This window comes from Narcine bancroftii, chromosome 6 (assembly GCF_036971445.1).
Source record: "Narcine bancroftii isolate sNarBan1 chromosome 6, sNarBan1.hap1, whole genome shotgun sequence".
In the NCBI taxonomy this organism is placed as follows: Eukaryota; Metazoa; Chordata; class Chondrichthyes; order Torpediniformes; family Narcinidae; genus Narcine; species Narcine bancroftii.
In genome coordinates this window covers 51,894,189-51,914,298 of record NC_091474.1, presented here as the reverse complement: position 1 = coordinate 51,914,298, position 20,110 = coordinate 51,894,189, and the positions used below count along the sequence as shown (strand labels likewise).

The window sequence follows — 20,110 nt, the reverse complement described above, 5'->3', positions numbered from 1 at the left end:
TTCCAATCGCTGATGCTGTAACACTGTTGTTCTAACCATTACACTAACCGTCTCGCTCATTTCGCTTGCTCAATTCAGTCTCTCCCAACACCTATAACTTTGATGTTTATAAGAGACTTTGTTCACTTTTCACTACTGCCTCTTTTAATACGACAAAACAGCTTCGTACACAATAGAAACAATAAAGCTGGCCAAGCAAAACTTCCATGCTGATCCCACCCTATATCTGCTCCATCATTCAATAGATCATGGCTAATCTTTTACCTCTGCGCCACTTTCCCATACATATTGTTTTCGATGTGATTTTCTATTTCCTCTGACTTGTTCCTGGTCACCTTCCATTTCCCTTCCTAAATATACACTGGATATCAGGCAATCTCTCCCCAGCATCCGTGATCTCTTCCCCAGATAACCGGTGTTGTTCTGTGTGGACCAGGGGTTTTAAAGTGCTCAAGCTTGATGAGTCTATTTATTATTCTTATTATTTCAAATATTTCAGAATTTCTGCTGCCGTGCAAGCTCAGTCGGTCTCCCTGGGAAGCAGCAAATCAGAACTGTTGCCATCTTGATTTAATTTCACCTGACCCTTTTGTGATCCTACTCCTGTACCAACCTCGAGTCCCAAGAGTAGCTTGATATCTGTTAAATACTCTGCTAAATGTTTCTTAGCTGTTTTGCTTTGCCAATATTGATGATCACTTATTTTTAAGTTTTATCCTGAACACCTTAAAAAATTTTTATAAAATATTTCAAGATTTATTACTGCCATTGTTAATGGATGTATTGAAACAAGCAAGGGAGGTTCATTCTTTACCAGATTCCTTTTCTCAAGCTTTTATAACAGTTATTCTTAAAAAAATACTCTAAACACTGGATCTTATAGACCAATTTCTTTGTTGAATGTTGATTACAAAATTGTAACTAAGGTTCTGGCAAATAGATTGGTGAAATACTTACCAGGCTTAATACATTTAGATCAAGCTGGTTTTATTAAAAATCATTTTTCAGCAGATAATATTGCAAATTAGTTTGATTCATATTTCTTGAGAGACATCCAACTTACCAACGGTCTTATCATTAGATGCCGAAAAGGCCTTTTATAGGTTAGAATGGAGTTTTTTTATTTAAAGTATTTAAAAGGTTTTTGTTTGGACCAATGTTTATTAGTTGGATTAAATCTTTATCCAAATATCATTGTCCTTTTTATTAGAAAGATCTAATAGGCAAGGCTTCCCTTTGAATCCGGCACTGTTTGCATTAGCTACTGAGCCTTTGGCTCAGTTGATAAGACAAGATAATATATTAAAGTGAAATCTGAGGAGTACAAGATTAATTTATTCACTAATTTATTTAACAGAACCTCAAAATTCTTTAAAATTGTTATGTGAAATATCTGGCTATAAAATTTATTGGGAAAAAAGTGAGATTCTGTCGTTGATTGTTGCTGATTATCCTTATTGTAGAAAGATTAAAAATCTTCTTCAGCATGATGCTGAAACAAGCTATGAAAGACCTCAACAATGAAGACGCTGTTTACGTCCAGTACCACGTGGATGGCAGTCTCTTCAATCTGAGGCGCCAGCAAGCTCACACCAAGACACAAGAGCAACTTGTCCGTGAACTACTCTTTGCAGACGATGCCGCTTTAGTTGCACATTCAGAGCCAGCTCTTCAGCGCTTGACGTCCTGTTTTGCGGAAACTGCAAAAATGTTTGGCCTGGAAGTCAGCCTGAAGAAAACTGAGGTCCTCCATCAGCCAGCTCCCCACCATGACTACCAGCTCCCCCACATCTCTATAGGGCACACAGAACTCAAAACGGTCAACCAGTTTACCTATCTCGGCTGCACCATTTCATCGGATGCAAGGATCGACAAAGAGATAGACAATAGACTCGCCAAGGCAAATAGCGCTTTTGGAAGACTACACAAAAGAGTCTGGAAAAACAACCAACTGAAAAACCTCACAAAGATTAGCGTATACAGAGCCGTTGTCATACCCACACTCCTGTTCGGCTCCGAATCATGGGTCCTCTACCGGCATCACCTACTGCTCCTAGAATGCTTCCACCAGCGTTGTCTCCGTTCCATCCTCAACATTCATTGGAGCGACTTCATCACCAACATTGAAGTACTCGAGATGGCAGAGGCCGACAGCATCGAATCCACGCTGCTGAAGACCCAACTGCGCTGGGTGGGTCACGTCTCCAGAATGGTGGTCCATCGCCTTCCCAAGATCGTGTTCTATGGCGAGCTCTCCACTGGCCACCGAGACAGAGGTGCACCAAAGAAGAGGTACAAGGACTGCTTAAAGAAATCTCTTGGTGCCTGCCACATTGACCACCGCCAGTGGGCTGATATTGCCTCAAACCTTGCATCTTGGCACCACACAGTTCGGCAGGCAGCAACCTCCTTTGAAGAAGACCGCAGAGCCCACCTCACTGACAAAAGACAAAGGAGGAAAAACCCAACACCCAACCCCAACCAACCAATTTTCCCTTGCAACCGCTGCAACCATGTCTGCCTGTCCCGCATCGGACTTGTCAGCCACAAACGAGCCTGCAGCTGACGTGGACATTACCCCTCCATAAATCTTCGTCCGCGAAACCAAGCCAAAGGAGGAGAAAGATTGTTCAATTTAAATGGTCAGATAAAATTAAATAGTTAAGTATTAGATTAGATGAGAATTTAGATCATTTGTATGAGTTAAATTATTTGCCTTTATTTCATAAAATTAAGAGTGATTTAAATAGATGGAAAGATTTACCTATAACATTAATACATAGAGTTAATTGTATTAAGACAAATATTTTTCCTAAAATACAATATCTTTTTCAATGTATACTTTGTAAAGTTCCTCAAAAGTTTTTTTTAGGGATTTGAATTCTATAGTTACGAAATTTTTGAGGAAAGATAAAATAATTGGAGGTATGAACTGGGAGTTTTACAACTTCTGAATTTTCAAAATGATTATAGAATTGAAATTTATTAATAGAATGTTTGATTTGGATAACCCATTGGCATGGGTTAAAATTGAGTTAACCAAAATTAGTGAGAAGAAAAAGGAACAGCTTATTTATATATGGAATTCTAAGTTATTATTTACATTTAATTCAACTAGTTTGAGACATTTAATTGAATTATGGAGTATGATAAATGAGGAAATAGGTACACAGGGGAAAATTTCAGCGAAGACACTTCTATACCTGAATAAACATTTTCCTTTTAAGCTTAATAATCGACTTTTGAAAATATGGGATCAGAAAGGAAAAATATGAAATTCCACAAAGTAGTCTTTTTTTGTTATTATTAAGTGGGAAAAAGATTTAGGAATAATAATGGAACACAAAGGTAGGAGAAATATATGTACAGATAGTATGGAAGATGTGAGATATAGGTTAGTTCATTATTACTTTATACATCAGCTATATTTAACCCCTGAAAAATTAAAGAGATATCATTTAATTTCTTCAGATTTATGTTTTAGATGTCATAAGGAAGTAGGTTCTTTTCAACATTTTACATGGTTATGTGATATGGTTAAACTTTTTTGGACATGACTTAAGAGTTTTTAGAGAAACTTCTAGAATAAGTTGCCGATGAAACCAACATTTTAAGTAATGTTAAAATGTTGATCTTAAAATTGAGATTAACTAGATATCAAATTGCGTTTTTGAGATCAGCTTTAACTGTAGTAAGAAAATATATTGCGATTACTTGGAAAAATGAGGTTGATTTAAGTTTGCATCGATGGCATATGGAGTTGAGATCGTGTATTCCATTGCAAAAGATAACGTATAATTTTTTCTAAATCGGAAAGTTTGGAGCCCTTATTTGGATTATGTGGGTTTAAAATTTGGGACTTTCTACGGCGCGTGGTGGTGTTACTCTAGTCTGTGGCATTTAGCTCTGCGATTGATGGTTTGGATCTCCTTCTTTTCTCTTTTTTCTAACTTTGGGGTTTGGGTTATAGGGAGGGTGAGGGGGTGGAGGGTGCTATATATTCCACATGTATTCTTATATTCAAAAATATTTCAATATTTTGTGGTTTATAATTTTTTAAATAAAGTATTCAGAGCAATAGGCTTGGTTACAAATCAATACATTTGGTATAGACTCGAGATGAGCATCCATTTTAGAAGCCAATCAGAAAAGGAACAGGATGAGAGTCTTACTTGAATCCAAGTAGCCGCATTATGTGCCAGTAGAATTGAGAGATCTTGCAGAAATCTTGCAGCTGTTCTAGTGATTGTAAAATGGGAATCAGCTCAGTTAGAGAGATGTGGAGCTTCTGCAAAACAAAACACCCACACAAATCAACATTTAACAGAAAAACTAACAGAACATGAAAAGGTAATCCAAAGAAAAATACCCCACACTGATGAAACATCAATGGGTCTATCTAAAGGCAAAAACTATCAACCTTCATTTATTCAGAAAAACTCAAGCCACTTTACAATGTGTGAAATACTTCTAAGGCATGGTAACACTGTAATCTGGTATTCTCGGTCACAAGAAAATTCAAGAAGCATGCTCACAGTAAGCTCATGCTCCAATGTGTTTCTTCACCAGCTGATGTGATAGGTCTGGAGCAACCAAAACCCAGCCTTGTTCATTAGTCTGGTGGTTTGGGTATTCATTACTCACCTCATGGAAGTCCATTAGGCACAGGCAAGTCATTTGTATTTATGGTAAAATGAATGTGTCAATGCTTTGAGAGCTTTTAAAAAGAAAAATTATTCCAACACTAGCTTGGAGTAGCCAAGTTTAAAATAACTGATGAAATTGTGGAATAGTAACAAACTGAAAACCTGTATTTAAACCTGGTCCTTTGCAATACAATTTCCCCAAAGGTCTTTACAACCAATAATAGTCATTTAAAAAGTAATCTATGCGCTGTAGGCAGAAATATGATGAGGGAGAGGGATAATTGACCAGAACAATCTGTCTAATCATGACATCCACCTGAGAGGGAAATCTTAGATTTCCCCCCCACCCGCCCCCCCCCCAAATATCAACCAAGTATAAATGCGGTGTGTTTAAACTAGATTAGCAGGGTGATGCAATTCTATGCAGGACAAAGGCAGGTGAGAGGATAGAAGTTGGTGTGGGAGGTGATGAAATAAAGTTTAGATGGCAGGAGAAAGGACTGTTAGTTTAAATTGCACTTATTTTAATGCTAGAGGCTCACCAGGTAAGGTGGGATGAACTTATGAAAACTGGAATGTGGCAGCCATTAGAGAAACCTAGTTAAGAGAGGCACAGGACTGGCAGCTCCAACATTCCAGGAAAAGACAAAGATGGGAGTGTCATGATAATGAATATGTATGAGATGTACCGGAAGTCACGTGGTATGAGAGAGATAAGAGCACAAGCAGGAGAACAAAGGAAACGGGAGAATAAAGACACTGAGAAGTTTACCTGATAAAACTTGTGTTCGATGTTTTATTAACTTCACATTTCGGGCCACAAATGTGACATTGGCGACGAGGATGAAAGAAGCTTGAAGAGAATTAAAGACTAAACAAGATTACAGAGGATTACAGACAACTTCAAGGTGATAAGAGTTTTCTCTTTGACTCAGTACTTTTGGGGCTGGAATATTTCCTCATGGCTGGGGCAGACGGTGACTTTCTAACACATAGTGGAATTGCTCATTTTGACCCAACGGGTGATGCAAGCACTGTAAGTGTGAAGTGGAAGAATTTGAATCCTACGCCGACAGTCGTGGCCTATTTCTAGATACCAGGTACGGTTGAACAAAAAGCGCAGAGGAAGGCGTTACTTCTTTTCACGGCTGGACCCGCAGTTCGGGAAACATTCAAGACACTTTTGAATACTGGAAGAAAGGATGAGTACCGGAAGGCGGTAGATGCATTAAAAGCACACTATGTAGTGACACCGAATGCTACATTTCAACGCCATTTGTTTCGGAGAACGAGACAAGAAGATGGCCAGACAATTGCTCAGTACGTGACGAGACTACGCCAGCTAGCTGTTGGATGCAATTACATGCCAGCTGATTTGGACAACCAATTACTGGATCAAGTCGTACAGCACTGCAGATCAGATAAACTCAGAAGACGTCTACTGGAAAGAGGGAGTGAGTTGGAACTCACCGATGCTTTAACCATTGCTGCTGCATTAGAGGCTGTTGAAGGGCAATTTCATACCATGACCCTGAAAGACAACTCAAGGCAGCAAATTAAGAGGCTCTCACATCGCCATAATCAGCCAAGATATACGTCGACACAGGACGTGGAGTGTTATCGATGTGGAAACCGAGGTCACTTTGTAAAAGACCCATATTGCCCGGCCAAAGGCAAAGTTTGCAGAAAGTGTGGAGGTAAGGACCACTTTGCAAAGAAGTGCAAAAGCAAGTCCAATGCAGACCAGAAGAGGAAGAGTACAACTTCCAAAGGCAAAGCCTGGGGGAAAGGAAAGTATCCAGGAAAGAAAGACACCATTCGCCAGATAGACGGTGACGATGATGATACCCAGGAGGGACAGAGTTGTTACCAATTTACGTTGAATGATATACGTCATGAGAAGGTCCCAGTGATCATTGGTGGAGTGACAGTGCAGGTCATTGTAGACTCAGGCAGTGACAGTAATGTGATTGATCGACATTTATGGGAGAAGTTGAAAAGGAAAAAGATCATCTGTACCTCAAAGAAGTGTTCCAAGAAACTGTATCCATACACAGCAACCAAGCCATTGCAGACCATTGGATGTTTTACTGCAACTGTTGAAGCTGGAGATAAGTACACCGAAGTAGATTTATGGTCATAGAAGAGAGGGAGAACCATTGCTGAGTAGAAGCACAGCGCAAGACCTGGCAATACTTCATATTGGAGCTTGTGTCAATTCAATTCAGTCATACGAGGATATGAAGCAAGAATACCCGCAGTCTTCCAAGGAGTAGGAAAGCTGAAAGGTCGACAATTGAAGCTAGCGGTAGATGAAACGGTCAAACCCAAGGCACAACCAATGTGCCGAACTCCGTTTGGACTTCGTGGGAAAGTCGAAGCCAAAATTAAAGAATTGATCGAACAAGACATTATTGAACCGGTGGAACGTTCGAAACAATGGGTCAATCCCGTAGTGATTGTGCCCAAACCAAAGGGTGACATAAGACTATGTGTTGACATGAGAATGGCCAATGAAGCTATAATTAGAGAACGACACCCTATACCAACAGTGGAGGAAATACTTCAAGAACTAACTACCAGCAAGGTTTTCTAAAAATTGATCTGAAATGGGGCTATCATCAATTAGAGCTGGATCCAGGTTCCCGAGATGTAACAACATTTGTGACTCACTGTGGATTGTATCGTTACAAGAGACTATCATTTGGAATTAATGCAGCTTCGGAGATCTACCAGTATGAAATCCATCGAGTGATTCAAGGCATTCCTGGAGTTGCCAACATTTCTGACGACATCATAGTCCATGCACCAACAAAGGAAGAGCATGACAAACGGTTGAGGCATGTACTATCTAGACTACAGGAGGCAGGGCTTACCGTGAATGGAAACAAGTGCCAGTTCGGTGTGTCAGAAATGGACTTCATGGGACACAGACTTACACGGGAAGGACTAAACCCAGCAGAGGCCAAGGTGAAAGCTATTGAAGAGGCACGTGCACCTCAGAACGCAACAGAGGTGAGGAGTTTCCTGGGATTGGTCAATTTTTGTGCAAAGTTCATTCCTAATTTCGCTAGAGTGGCAGAACCACTAAGGAAACTAACCAGGAAAGGTGTACCTTTTCATTTTGGATCTGAGCAGAAGAAAGCGTTCACAGCGCTGAAGCAAAGCCTGACAGATGCAAAAACTCTTGGATATTACGATCCGGCGGCATCAACCAAAGTCATAGCGGATGCCAGCCCGGTTGGTTTAGGAGCCGTGTTGGTCCAGATGCATGATGGAGGACCAAGAATCATTTCCTATGCCAGCAGATCGTTATCAGATGTGGAAAGAAGATACTCTCAGACAGAGAAAGAAGCACTCGGACTTGTATGGGCCTGTGAGAGGTTCCATGCATATTTATACGGCATTGAATTTGAACTCATCACAGATCATAAGCCATTAGAGGTGATCTATGCACCTAGATCCAAACCATGTGCCAGAATAGAGAGATGGGTACTCAGACTACAACCCTACAAATATAAAGTAATCCACATTGCAGGGAAAACAAACATTGCAGATCTGCTGTCCAGATTGGTGAAGGATGGTGGTCCACAATCCAAGTCAGAATTGGGAACAGAAACAGAGAGCTTTGTACGCTTCGTAGCTATTCAGTCGACACCGAAAGCTGTGACTACGAAGGAAGTCGAGAGAGAATCCGAACGTGATCCAGAACTCATGGAAGTAAGAGAATGCATACAGAGTGGACAATGGGACAAGTGTACTCACAAGGCTTGCATTCCCATTAGAGACGAACTTTGTTGCATCGGACAGTGTGTATTAAGAGGTTGCAGATTGGTGATACCGCAAAGATTGAGACTGAAGATCGTATCCTTAGCGCATGAAGGACACCTAGGTATTGTTGGTACCGAGCAAAGCCTCAGGACCAAGGTATGGAGGCCAGGTTGTGATAAAGACGCAGAGAAATTTGTTAAAACTTGTCACGGATGTCAAATCACAAGTAGGAGTAATCCGTCAGAACCGATCCGGAGTACGCAACTCCCGACAGGACCATGGATCGACGTAGCTGTTGATTTTCTTGGACCTTTACCGATGGGTGAATCAATTATGGTAGTGATAGATTATTACAGCAGATACTATGAGTACGTGGTGTTGAAGTCCACAACCACTGAAAAAACAATACAAGCATTAGCAGAGATATTTGCAAGATATGGATTACCTGTTACATTATACTCTGACAATGGTCCACAATTCATTTCAGAGACATTTGTGAATACTTGAGGATCACAGGTATCCACCATCATAAAGTAACTCCGAAATGGCCGCAAGCCAACGGAGAAGTAGAGAGACAAAATCAGTCCATTGAAAAACGATTGAGGTTTGCACACGCTGAAGGACAAAATTGGCGAGAAGCATTGCTATCTTATGTGGCTGTCTATCGAGCAACGCCTCATGCAGCCACTGGAAAAAGTCCTGCAGAAGCATTTTTTGGGAGAAAAATCCGCACAAAAATGCCAGAAATAAAGGAAATCCGAGACGACCAGGAGATGAGGGACCACGATGCTGAAAAGAAAGGTGCAGCAAAGCTGTACACAGATTCGAAACGTGGAGCCAAGTACTCAGACATCATGCCAGGAGATAATGTTCTAGTGAGGCATGAAACTGATGGTAAGCTAGACACACCTTATTACCATCAACCCTATACTGTCATATCCAGAAGTGGTAGTATGGTGACAGTCAAGTCTCCGACTGGAGTCCTGTATAAGAGAAATGTATCAGGTGTAAAAAGGTACCAGTCCAGAGATACATCGAGCAAAGAGGTTGAAAGGCCAATACGAGATGCTGAAACTGAAAGACCTGATGATGTTCCAGAGGCAGTTACCAGCACTCCTGATGAAGTGACTAGAGCGCCAGAAACACCCGAAGCCGTGGCGAGCAGTATTTCCGACGCTGAGAGTGAATAACTGAGAAGCGACGACAATATCGCAGGCAGGCCGAAACGAAACCGGGAAGTGCCCAAACGATACGAAGACTTTGTGCCATAGTTTTAATAAGAACTTTGGGACAGTATTTTAATCTTATATCATAAAGTGCATATATGAGTGCTGTAGGAAGTAAATTTTATGTAGTTGAGTTATAGTATTACCATTAGTTACGATGTTTGTATGTTTCTGAGGGAAGTGAAGGTAAAGTTTATTTCTGATTAAAGGAGGGATGTCATGATAATGAATATGTATGAGATGTACCGGAAGTCACGTGGTATGAGAGAGAGATAAGAGCACAAGCAGAACAAAGGAAACGGGAGAATAAAGACACTGAGAAGTTTACCTGATAAAACTTGTGTTCGATGTTTTATTAACTTCACATTTCGGGCCACAAATGTGACAGGGAGTAAAAGATGGAAGGCGGTGTGTGTTGTGATTGGTTAAGGAGGATGTCATGGCAATAGTCAGGTGACATTACAGATATATCAGCTAGTGAGGCTTTATGGGTGGAGCTGAGGGACAAGAAAGGCATGATCTTGTTGGGTGGTGGGGATGTGGAATGAGCTTCCGGCAGACCTGGTCGAGGCGGGATCATTGGTTACACTTAAGGAAAGACTGGATCGTTACATGGATAGGAGGGGACTAGAGGGGTATGGACCGGGTGCTGGTCAGTGGGACTAGAAGGGTGGGGATTTGCTACGGCATGAACTAGTAGGGCCGAACTGGCCTGTTCTGTGCTGTAAGTGGTTATATGGTTATATGTGTACTGAAGGCCCCCAGGAATTAGAGGAGTAAATATGCCAGGAGATTGCTGTCAGCTGTAGGTCAAATAAGGTGGTTATCATGAGGGATTTTAACTTTCCAAATACTGACTGGGAAAGTTAGTATGTGAAAGATTTAGATGGGGTTGAATGTGTCAATTGCATTCATGAATGTTTCTTTTGGCAATATGTAGAGAGTACCACATGGGAGACATCTTGGGAAATTGGGAAGGGTAAGTGGATGAAGTGTTCACAGATTATCCTTTGTGTACCAGTGACAATTGTTCTATTAGCTTGAAGATCATTATGTAAAGAGTGAGGGCAAAATCGCAAATTAAAATTCAAAATGGGGCAAGGCCAACTTTGAAGATATATGATAAGAATTGGCTTGTTAATTGGAACAGGTTGCTTTAAAGGAACAGGAACATTAGGAAAATAGGATATCTTTAGAAGTGTGTTGACAATAGTCCAGGACATGGGTCAGACATGCAAGTGCAGGGAAACTTGGATGAAGAGGGAACCAGGCTCTTGTCAAGAGCAAAGAGGCAAATGGCATGCATGAGCAGCTGGATGAAGTGCATACCTGGAAGAGTTTCAGGAATTGAGGAGCAAGCTACAAAAGGAAATGAGGGCAAAAAGGGGATAGGAGAGAGATCTGGCAGATGAAATTGAGGATAATCCCACGATTTTATGTACAGAAAGGGAAAAAAGGTAACTGGAGAAAAAATGGGACCCTTTTGGAATCAATGTGGTCAACTCTGTGTGGAACCATAGGAGAAGGGCAAGATCCTCAATGAATACTTCTCTTTTTACTGTGGAGAAAGATACAAGGACTGGGGAACTTGGGGAGTCAATGGTAATGACTTGAGAAAAGTTAGTATTACAAGTTGAGGTGTTAAAGGTCCTGTGGTTAATAAAGGCACACAGATCTCCTGGGTCTGATCAGAGGATACCATGGAATGTTAGGGAAGCTATTGCAGGTGCCCTGGCTGCGATTTATGAGTTGTCATTAAGTACAGGTAAGATTCCAGAAGACTGGAGGGTGGCAAATGTTGTCTCTCTATTCAAGAAAGGCTGCAGGGAAAAGCTTGGAATCAACAGGCCATTGAGTCCAACATCTGTGGCCGCAAAGTTATTACAATGTATTCAGAGGGAGAAGATATACATGCACTCAGATGGACAAGAGTTGCATTCTGTGAGGTCTGGGAAGGAGCTACACAATGAATGGTAAGGATCTGGGGAATGTTGTAGAAATGGGGGAAATCAGTGTACAGGCACATAGTACCTTGAAAGTGGTGTCACAGGTAGATAGGATGGTCAAAATAGCACATCAGCCTTCACCAGAGTATTGAGTGCAGAAGGTCATGTTGCAGTTGTACAAGATCCTGTCTAATTTAGACATACTGCATGGTAACAGGCCACTTCGGCCCACGAGCCCATGCTGCCCAATTCACACCCAATTACCCTACACCCCCGGAATGTGTAGAAGAGTGAGAGGAAACCGGAACCCCTGGGTAAAACCCATACAGACACGGGGAGAACATACAAACTCCTTACAGATAGCATGGGATTCGAATCGGTGGCACTGTAAAGGCGTGACGCTAACTGCTACGCCAACCTATTGAGTCTCCATTTGGAGTATTGTGTTTAGTTTTGGTCACCATGCCATTTGAAAGATGTTATCAAGCTAGAGAGATTTCGCCAGGATTCATAGGTCCTAAGCTATAGGAAGAGCTATAGGAAGAGATTTCGCCAGGATTCATAGGTCCTAAGCTATAGGAAGAGCTCGAGCAGGCTAGGGCTTTATTCCTTGGAATAAAGGTGGTCTCGACATCGGAGATTGGACGCAGAATGGGAGATCACTTTGTTGAGCACCTCAGCTCTGCCTGCTGCAATAGCATAAATCCATTTTCAATTCTCCATCCCATTCCTTTGCCGACATGTCTGTTCTTGGTCTCGTGTGCTGCTAGACTGAAATCACCCATCAATTGGAGGAACAACACCTCATCTTCCGACTGGGAACCATCCAACCAGATGGCATTAATATCGACTTCTCTGGCTTTCATTAACCCCCACCTCATCCCCTTCTTCCCTCTTTGTCTCTCCTTTCCCTGTCTCCTTTTGCACAACCATGATATATTCTCACCTAGTCCCTTATTACATCCAATGACCACCTTTGGATTCCTTCCTGCTTCTGTCTTTTTTTCTTTTTCTTTGAGGGGCGGCTCAGGCTCGAAACTTCAGCAATATATCTTTGTCTCCTATAGATGCCGAAAAGACCGGGTGAGTTCCTCCAGCATTTTGGTGTGTTTACTACAATCATAGTACCCGCAGCCTATTGCGCTTCACTTTATTCCTTAGAATGCGGTGGGGGGGGTTTCAGAGTGTCTCGGACTTGCACAAAATCATGAGAGGGATAAATCGAATGAATGCAGTCTTTTGCCCAGATGGGGGGAGAGATTTAACAGGAACCAGGGTGTTATTATTTTTAAAACAGAGAATGGTAGCTACATGTATGGACTGCCAGAGGTGATGCAGCAGCTACAATTGCAAAGTTTAAGATAAAAATTGGACCACTACATGAATAAGATGGGTAAAGAGGTTTATGGGCCAAATGCAGGTTGGGGAGAAATTTTATTAGGTGAGGGCATGTTGGGTCGAAAGGCCTGTTTCCACACTGTATCACTTTATGACTAATTGAGGCACTTCCTTCTCCATGATCAATAATCATCAATTTAATATTTTCTCTAACAATGCATCATTGCCACTCAAGTTCTCTTGTTTACATAATGTACTCATAACACAACTGAGAGGCTATTACGCCAGCCTCAGTGTCCATTGGTAGCATCACCCTAGATTCCTCTGAAAGAGGACACTTCTATTGGTAATTCTCCCAGTACTGAAGAAAAACAGCATTCCCAAATCACTGCAGAAGGCCCTGAACCTTATTTAGTAAAGCTCCTTTGTCAGAAAATCCAATAAACGTCTGTCCTCATCAAAATTAAAGGTATGCCAAATTTATTCACTGACAACAGCACTAAGCTGCAAATTGAAAGAAGCTTGAGTAATTCAAGGGCTCAGCCTTCTGATTAACCAACACATAGACAGTGTGTTGTATCTTTATTCTTCCTTCCAGCAGTAATTCAGAGTAGCCCATATACAGATTAATTAGGACATGAAGGAAAAGGTAGCTTTGGGACTTTGTGCCATCATTTCTGCTTTCTAACAATTTCAGCAATGGAAGTGTTCTACATCTTGCTTTTCTCTTTTACCTGTTGAGTCATCATCTTGATAAGGAAGTGAGCCAACTCCAAGCATTTTCTAATTTCATCCTGCTCCACCTTGAGTTTGATAGCAGTCACAGTCTTCAAACGCTGTTGCAGAAGATATGAAAATAAAGTTAAGCTTTGCCATACACCAAGAATACATTACAGGTCATCCTGTTATGAGTGACCAACTTCAGGACACTACACACGAAAGGGCTTCCCATAGGAGAAATTTCAAATGTATAAATATTTGTTCCTATGAACAGCAGAACTAGTTTTCTCTCTCTCTTCATTTTCAGTAATTGTTCCCTTCAGTCTTGTGTACTTTTGATGCCATTCAATAAAGTTCATAGCATTCTGGAGGGGGAGGGTGAGCAGCCAGATGTCATGGTCAATTTGGGGCCCAATGACATAGGGATGAGATCCTGAGGAGGGAATATAAGGAGTTAGGAAATTTAAAAAGCAAGACTCAGCCCTGGTAATCTCAGGACTGCAGCCTGTGCCACGTGCCAGAGAGGGTAGGAACAGGAAGTTGTAGCAGATGAATGTAGCAGCTGAAGAGTTGGTGCAGGGGTTCAGAATTGTGGATCACTGGGATCTCTTCAGGGGAAGGTCTGACACGTACAAAAAAGATGGGCTGCATCTGAACTGGTTGAAAGAAAAATAGACGGTTATGAGATAATACTTTTTTTAAGCACTCAGTGAGCATTGTCTATTACCTGGTACTTTGGCCAATTCACCCTGTGTATTCAACTAAGACCAGAAGGAGACTATCCAGCTGTGGCATACAATGCAGTAGAATCTTATCTTGCACATGCACTTTGACCAGCAGAGGCATATGGTTAGCAACCCTAAAAAGTAATCTGGGAGAACCGCAATCGAAATTTTGATTTTTGATTGTTTCCTCCTCAGTCTTTACTCCACGTGTTGAAAATTGTGTTGATAATCACTGTAATTTGATCAAACTGTTCCAGGACACAATGGGTGATCTGGCAGCATAGGAAAAGCTTCAAGTGTGTACCACAGTGACCCAGGGCTGTCAACAAAGGCTGCCTAGGCAAGCGTACACATAAACTAGCCAACACCAGATTTGGCAGGGCTCCAAGTAATTTAAACCATACAGTCGCCTGTATGCCTCATTCTTCTGCTATAAACAACCTTGAACAATGCACCTTACCAGGAATGAAAAGCTGCTTGACAATAGCAAACCCAGTTCAGATAAATATTTGGGACAAAGCAGAGTTAGATAAATATTTTTGCAGTCTTCCTGAATTATTTTGGAGGGAAGTAAGAAATCCTGTATTGTAAAACGCTTCCTCAGGAGATGGAATAATTTAGGTTGAATCTGTGAGAAGGCAACACGCAAATGAATTTTGGATAACAAATTTGACAATCAATTTGAATTCTTCTGCTGTGTATAGGGCACAAGGTCACACGTTGGCAGCTGTTATCTGCTTTTGCCTTTCCAATCAGAGATAGCATTGCTTCAACTTTAATTGTAATAACTTTAATAAGCTACAGCAAAATCTTGAGTTGAAACAAAGGATCAGAATTTGCTGCAATCCAACAAATCCAGAAAACTGCTTGACATGAAAGACCCCAGATCTCATTTAATTTAATTAAGGCTTTTTTAAAATATAAATTAAAAGCTGCTGAAAATAAGAGATCTAAATAGTCTGGTATCTTGAAACTTTGTTTCCCCAGAACCAATCAGTGGGCATTTTTACACAAAAACCAGAATTATTAAAAAAAATTACTATACTTACCTCCGGGGTGTCCTGATATGGTCATTCACACAGGCCACTTTTACACAGCCTTCCTGCTTGACGGAGGGTGAACGTCGTTTCTATTAGGCCTGTTTCTTATGGAGTGGTTGCGGTCAATTTACACTGCAGTCACTCCGTAAAAAATGTGTTGAGGTAGAAGTGAAAAAAAAAAACAGAATAAAAAATTCTGTCCTGACATTTTTACACTGCCATCAAGTGCAGAGATTTCCTGAGATTTTCTGGTTTTCAATGGCTGTGTAAAAGTGCCTAGTGTCTCAGGTAAGAAGCAAGGGTTGTACCGAGAACATAGGCAGAAAAGTAAAATTATTTAATTGTAACTTTAATAAAAACAATGATTACATTTGAAGGAACAAGTCTTCATAGCATTTTAAATGAAAAGCAAGAAATTGCAGATAAAACTGAAACTCCTAGACACTCAGCGGGTCAGCCAGCATCTCTTCAGAGAGAAGCACATTAATGTTTCTGATTGACCAGCTCCCATTAATTTTTACTATCACCTTATCATGTTTAAAAAGGAAATGCAAGCATGGACTGGCAACGTGCTGTACTTCAGGGCAGATCAGCGTGTCGTGACAGTAACTGGATTTTTATTTCACTGCACATGCCCAAAGTTGCTGGGCAACTTATAAATCAACCACTCACTTCACCGTTGCTAGCACATCCAATTCTGGTATACTGCATATCAAATAATTCATTACTTGCTTATTTAAAAATTGTGGTAGAATTCAATCACCTGTTTGATTTGACTGATCACTTTAGCGATGAGTTCGCTCCACTTGCTGGCTTGAAAAGATTGTTTCACCTCTTGGGACTGCAAAGCCTTCTGGACCAGACAGCAGGCCTGACCCTGCAAAACAGGGGAGTGAGATGATTAATACAGTGCCGCTGATCACAAGCAAAAGCTCTCATTGAAAGAAAGAATCCCACACACCTCCTCATGGCTACTTCAGCAGTGGGATGAGTAAAAACTGTTCCATTTATACACAAAACTGCAAGACCAACTTTCCAAACACATTGGACATTCCAAAGTATTTCAAAGCCAATCAAATTCTGAAGTATTTTCACTGCTATATTTTCAAGAAGTGCAGCAACTAATCTCCTTCACACTCTCAAACTTAAATCAGTTAGATAAATCCATTGGATAACATTGTTGAATGGTATGGGAAAGAATGGAGGGGACTACCAGAGTCCTGTTGGAGACCATTGCACTTTCATTGGACACAGGAGAGATGCAAAGTAGCTGATGTTCTTCTTTTATTTAAAAAGGGTAATAAGGATAAGCCATGTATTTTACATCAGTAGTAGGGAAATTACTGAAGAGATCCTAAGGAGAGATTTTCACACATTGAAAGGGCACAAACTGATCTGGAATAGTCAGCACAGCATTATGCAGGGAAAATCCAGTCTCACCAACTTGACTGACTTTTTTTTGAGGAGGTAACTAAGTAAATCCATGAATGCAGGGCTAGTAAAGCATTTGACAAGATCCTGCATGATAGACTAGACATGAAAATTAAGACATATGGGATACAAAGCAAGTTTGTTAATGAGATCCAAAATTGTGTTGTTGATAGGAGACAGAGGGTGATGGTGGAAGGAAGCAAAGAATTAATGAACTCAGCAGGTCGGACAGCATCCATGGGTAGACAGTCAACATAGGAGGTATGATTAGCTGAGAGACAACATTGTACCAACATATGCAGCAACTTACTGTTTGGTTTTGGTCGCAGTTTTCCAAAAGTCAAATGGTACAATTGCTGTTGACTTAAAATAATTAAAAAAAACAGAAACTGTCAAGTATTTCCAGCTCAGTGGTGCCATTTTGATCTCAATGGTGTGAACAAAGTCCAGGTCTGGTTGATAATTAAGAACTGAGGAGTTCTGTACCATCTGAACCGTAGTCTTGGATTTAAAACGTTAAAATCAACTTCGCAGGTAGTCAAACGTAACAGCCCTATAGATAGACTACAACTCCCAGAAGTCTAGCGAATCGGCACGGAACATCATAACGTGGCACGCGTGCTTCAGAGTTTTAAAAGAAGATACGCGCGACTCGAGTAAACGGGTTCTGATTTACCTGCAATGATGTGCGTCGTTATTTGGTGTTCATCAGCTACCATTGTATTTTGAGTGGCTACAATTGGTGATCACGACGTGATTCGAAAATGCAACCTTTTGACACTCCAAAGAGATTATCTCAAAGAAAGAGCACTGTGTTCTACAACATTTAATACAAAGTGGTGGAAATACTGAGCAGGTCAGGCAAAAAAAAACTAAAATAAGATAGGCTGAGAAGCACTTTTTCCTGACAAGTGCAAGACAGTGAGTTATTGGAAATTACGAGAGAAACTCAGCAGACCACACAACAGCCATCAAAAGTGATGAAGGACCCAGGCCCAAAATGCTGGTTACTTTCACTTCCCATATGGATACTGTGTGACCAGCTGAGTTTCTCCAGCACATTGATGATATGCACTTGACCCCAGCATGTGCATAGTTTTGTGTTTAACTGGAAGCATGTCCAACGTGATTGATCATTTTCATCAGGATACACAAAGTGGCTGCACCACTTTATATTAATGTTTCCCCCAATACTGTGCACACTGAATTAATTTACCAATTTCTTGACTGCATTAACTGGCCATAACCATCAAGAATCCTCATTGGAGTGGACTGAATGCAACATAATTTTTGTCAATGTCCACCAGGAAATAATCACATTCGGCCCATCAAGTCTGCTCCGCTTCTCCACCATGAGCTAAACTATTCTCACATCTCATTCCAATTTCCACTCTTTTCCCCATATCCCTTGACACCCTGACTAATTAGATACCTATTAATCTCCACCTTAAACTCTCCCAATGATCGGGCCTCTACAACTGTATGTGGCAACACATTCCATAAATCTATGACCCTCTGGCTAAAGAAATTTCTCCTCATCTCTGTTTTAAATGGGTCCCCTCTAACTCTAAGACTGTGCCCTCTTGTCCTGAACTCACCCATCAAGGGAAACAACTTATTCACATCACTATGTCCAATCCTTTCAGCGTTCCAAAAGTTTCTATGAGATCCCCAAATAACTTACTTTTGACATGCCTTTTTCTAATGTGGTTGCAATCAGAAATTGCTTGTATACCTCCGAGCAATCCCCAGAAGTATGTTAACAATGCTTCTCATTAGGTCCCACCTTCTTTCATGGTAAAAAGAATTGGGTAGGTTGAGTATTAAGCAAGATTTTAAAGTTTTCTATCACAGCCAGTCTGAAACAAAAAAAAACTAAGACACAGCTCATGTCCCATTTGCAGCCTACGTGGGTTTCTGGTGCATCTTCTTGGGGTAATGCCTGCAAAATAGAAAGGCTGAGGCCCTAGCAGCAATTCCTGCAGTCATCTGGACTGAAAAATCACCCATTCCTATTCTAGTTTCACCCTCTCCTATACCCCAGCATGAACAGTTTTTCCCAAGCTGATCATGGAGGAATCTTGGGAAAGATCAGAGCAGTACCTACCATAATGTTTTAATTTTATACTGGTGTTCTAATTGCATTTAAAAAAATCTTTCCCTCAAAATTAAATGGTGTAATTAAAAAAAAGATTCTCAGTGAACATCATCTCACCTTGAAGTCAAATCAAACCTTCTTCAAAACGACACAGCAGATCTTGTGTGGCCCCTGATAAAGGTGCCCAACCATGCGTGGAATGCTGTCCAACCTCAAGTTGTTTTCACTGCATCATAATGGCTGCATGACTTAATTATCAGAAAAATATTGCTTTTCTGCTTCTTTGGTATTTTAATTATATAGGTTTAAGGACATTTCTATCTTCATAAAAGTCCCAGTTACAACAAATGAATTAAATCTTAATGATGAAAAACATGAACTCTTTGAAGGTATTGGGCTGGGTCTCATTGCAAAATATGTGTTCCCAAATGGAAATGTTGGCATTTCGGATTTAAAAGGCAGCGTCTTCACATACATTGTGAAACGCGGAAGTCTCCGACTCAATTACTGATGACACAGCTCCTGCCAATAGTATTAGATGGGACAACACAGGAAAATCTAAACAGATCTACACCTTTTCAAGTTGAAACCTCAATTTCCATTTCCTTCTACAGATGCTACCAATGAGGTCTTCCGGCAGTTCTTTTTTTTTATATATACAGACTTTTGTGTCTTTGTAATGGCTCACTACAAATAGCACTGGGTCAGTGCCTGGCTGCACTTCAGGCTACAGTCTGGATGCCCAACTTTCTGTTCAGTTCATTTTTTCAATACTCACATATCAAAATGCCTTTTCTGAATTTTAAACAAATTCCTTACTAATTTGCCTTGGGCAAAATGTAATAAAGATAGAGAGAAGTTTATGAAAATAATAAATTGGTGAACTTCATAATTTGAGTTCACAAGGGCCTACAAGTGCAAGTGGATTAAAATGAAATTCCCATTTAAGTTGTATACCAAGCTCTATCACACACCTCACCTAAATTTGAAACATCATGTAGTAAACTTGTTTATCTGCACTCGCGCATCCAGTTATCATGCAAGAGACAAATAATTTTTTTTGAAAAATCAACACAAACAGTGAAGTTTAATTCAAGTGGTACACAATATAACTGTCAAGATATTTTGTAGTTTATGTTTATACACAAGGCCATACAGACGTCAGCTGA

At 40.7% G+C, this 20,110-nt stretch overlaps 1 protein-coding gene across 2 annotated transcripts in view; it reads right to left on the bottom strand.

Annotated features, from left to right (window-relative positions):
* Positions 1 to 20,110, bottom strand: part of mybbp1a (MYB binding protein (P160) 1a) — a 179,272-nt gene that overhangs the window by 7,165 nt on the left and 151,997 nt on the right. The window contains exons 23-26 of one of the 2 annotated variants that reach the window (XR_011340085.1): positions 16,176 to 16,289; positions 13,662 to 13,763; positions 12,536 to 12,650; positions 4,201 to 4,288 (exon numbers count right to left, since the gene is read on the bottom strand). Coding sequence is in view for 1 of the 2 variants with exons in the window: in XM_069884983.1 (XP_069741084.1) it covers positions 4,173 to 4,288; positions 13,662 to 13,763; positions 16,176 to 16,289 (332 nt within the window). In the remaining variant the exon portion in view is untranslated. Of the gene's footprint in view, positions 1 to 4,172; positions 4,289 to 12,535; positions 12,651 to 13,661; positions 13,764 to 16,175; positions 16,290 to 20,110 lie in introns of those variants that run through there. The other variant, XM_069884983.1, reaches the window with a different exon arrangement.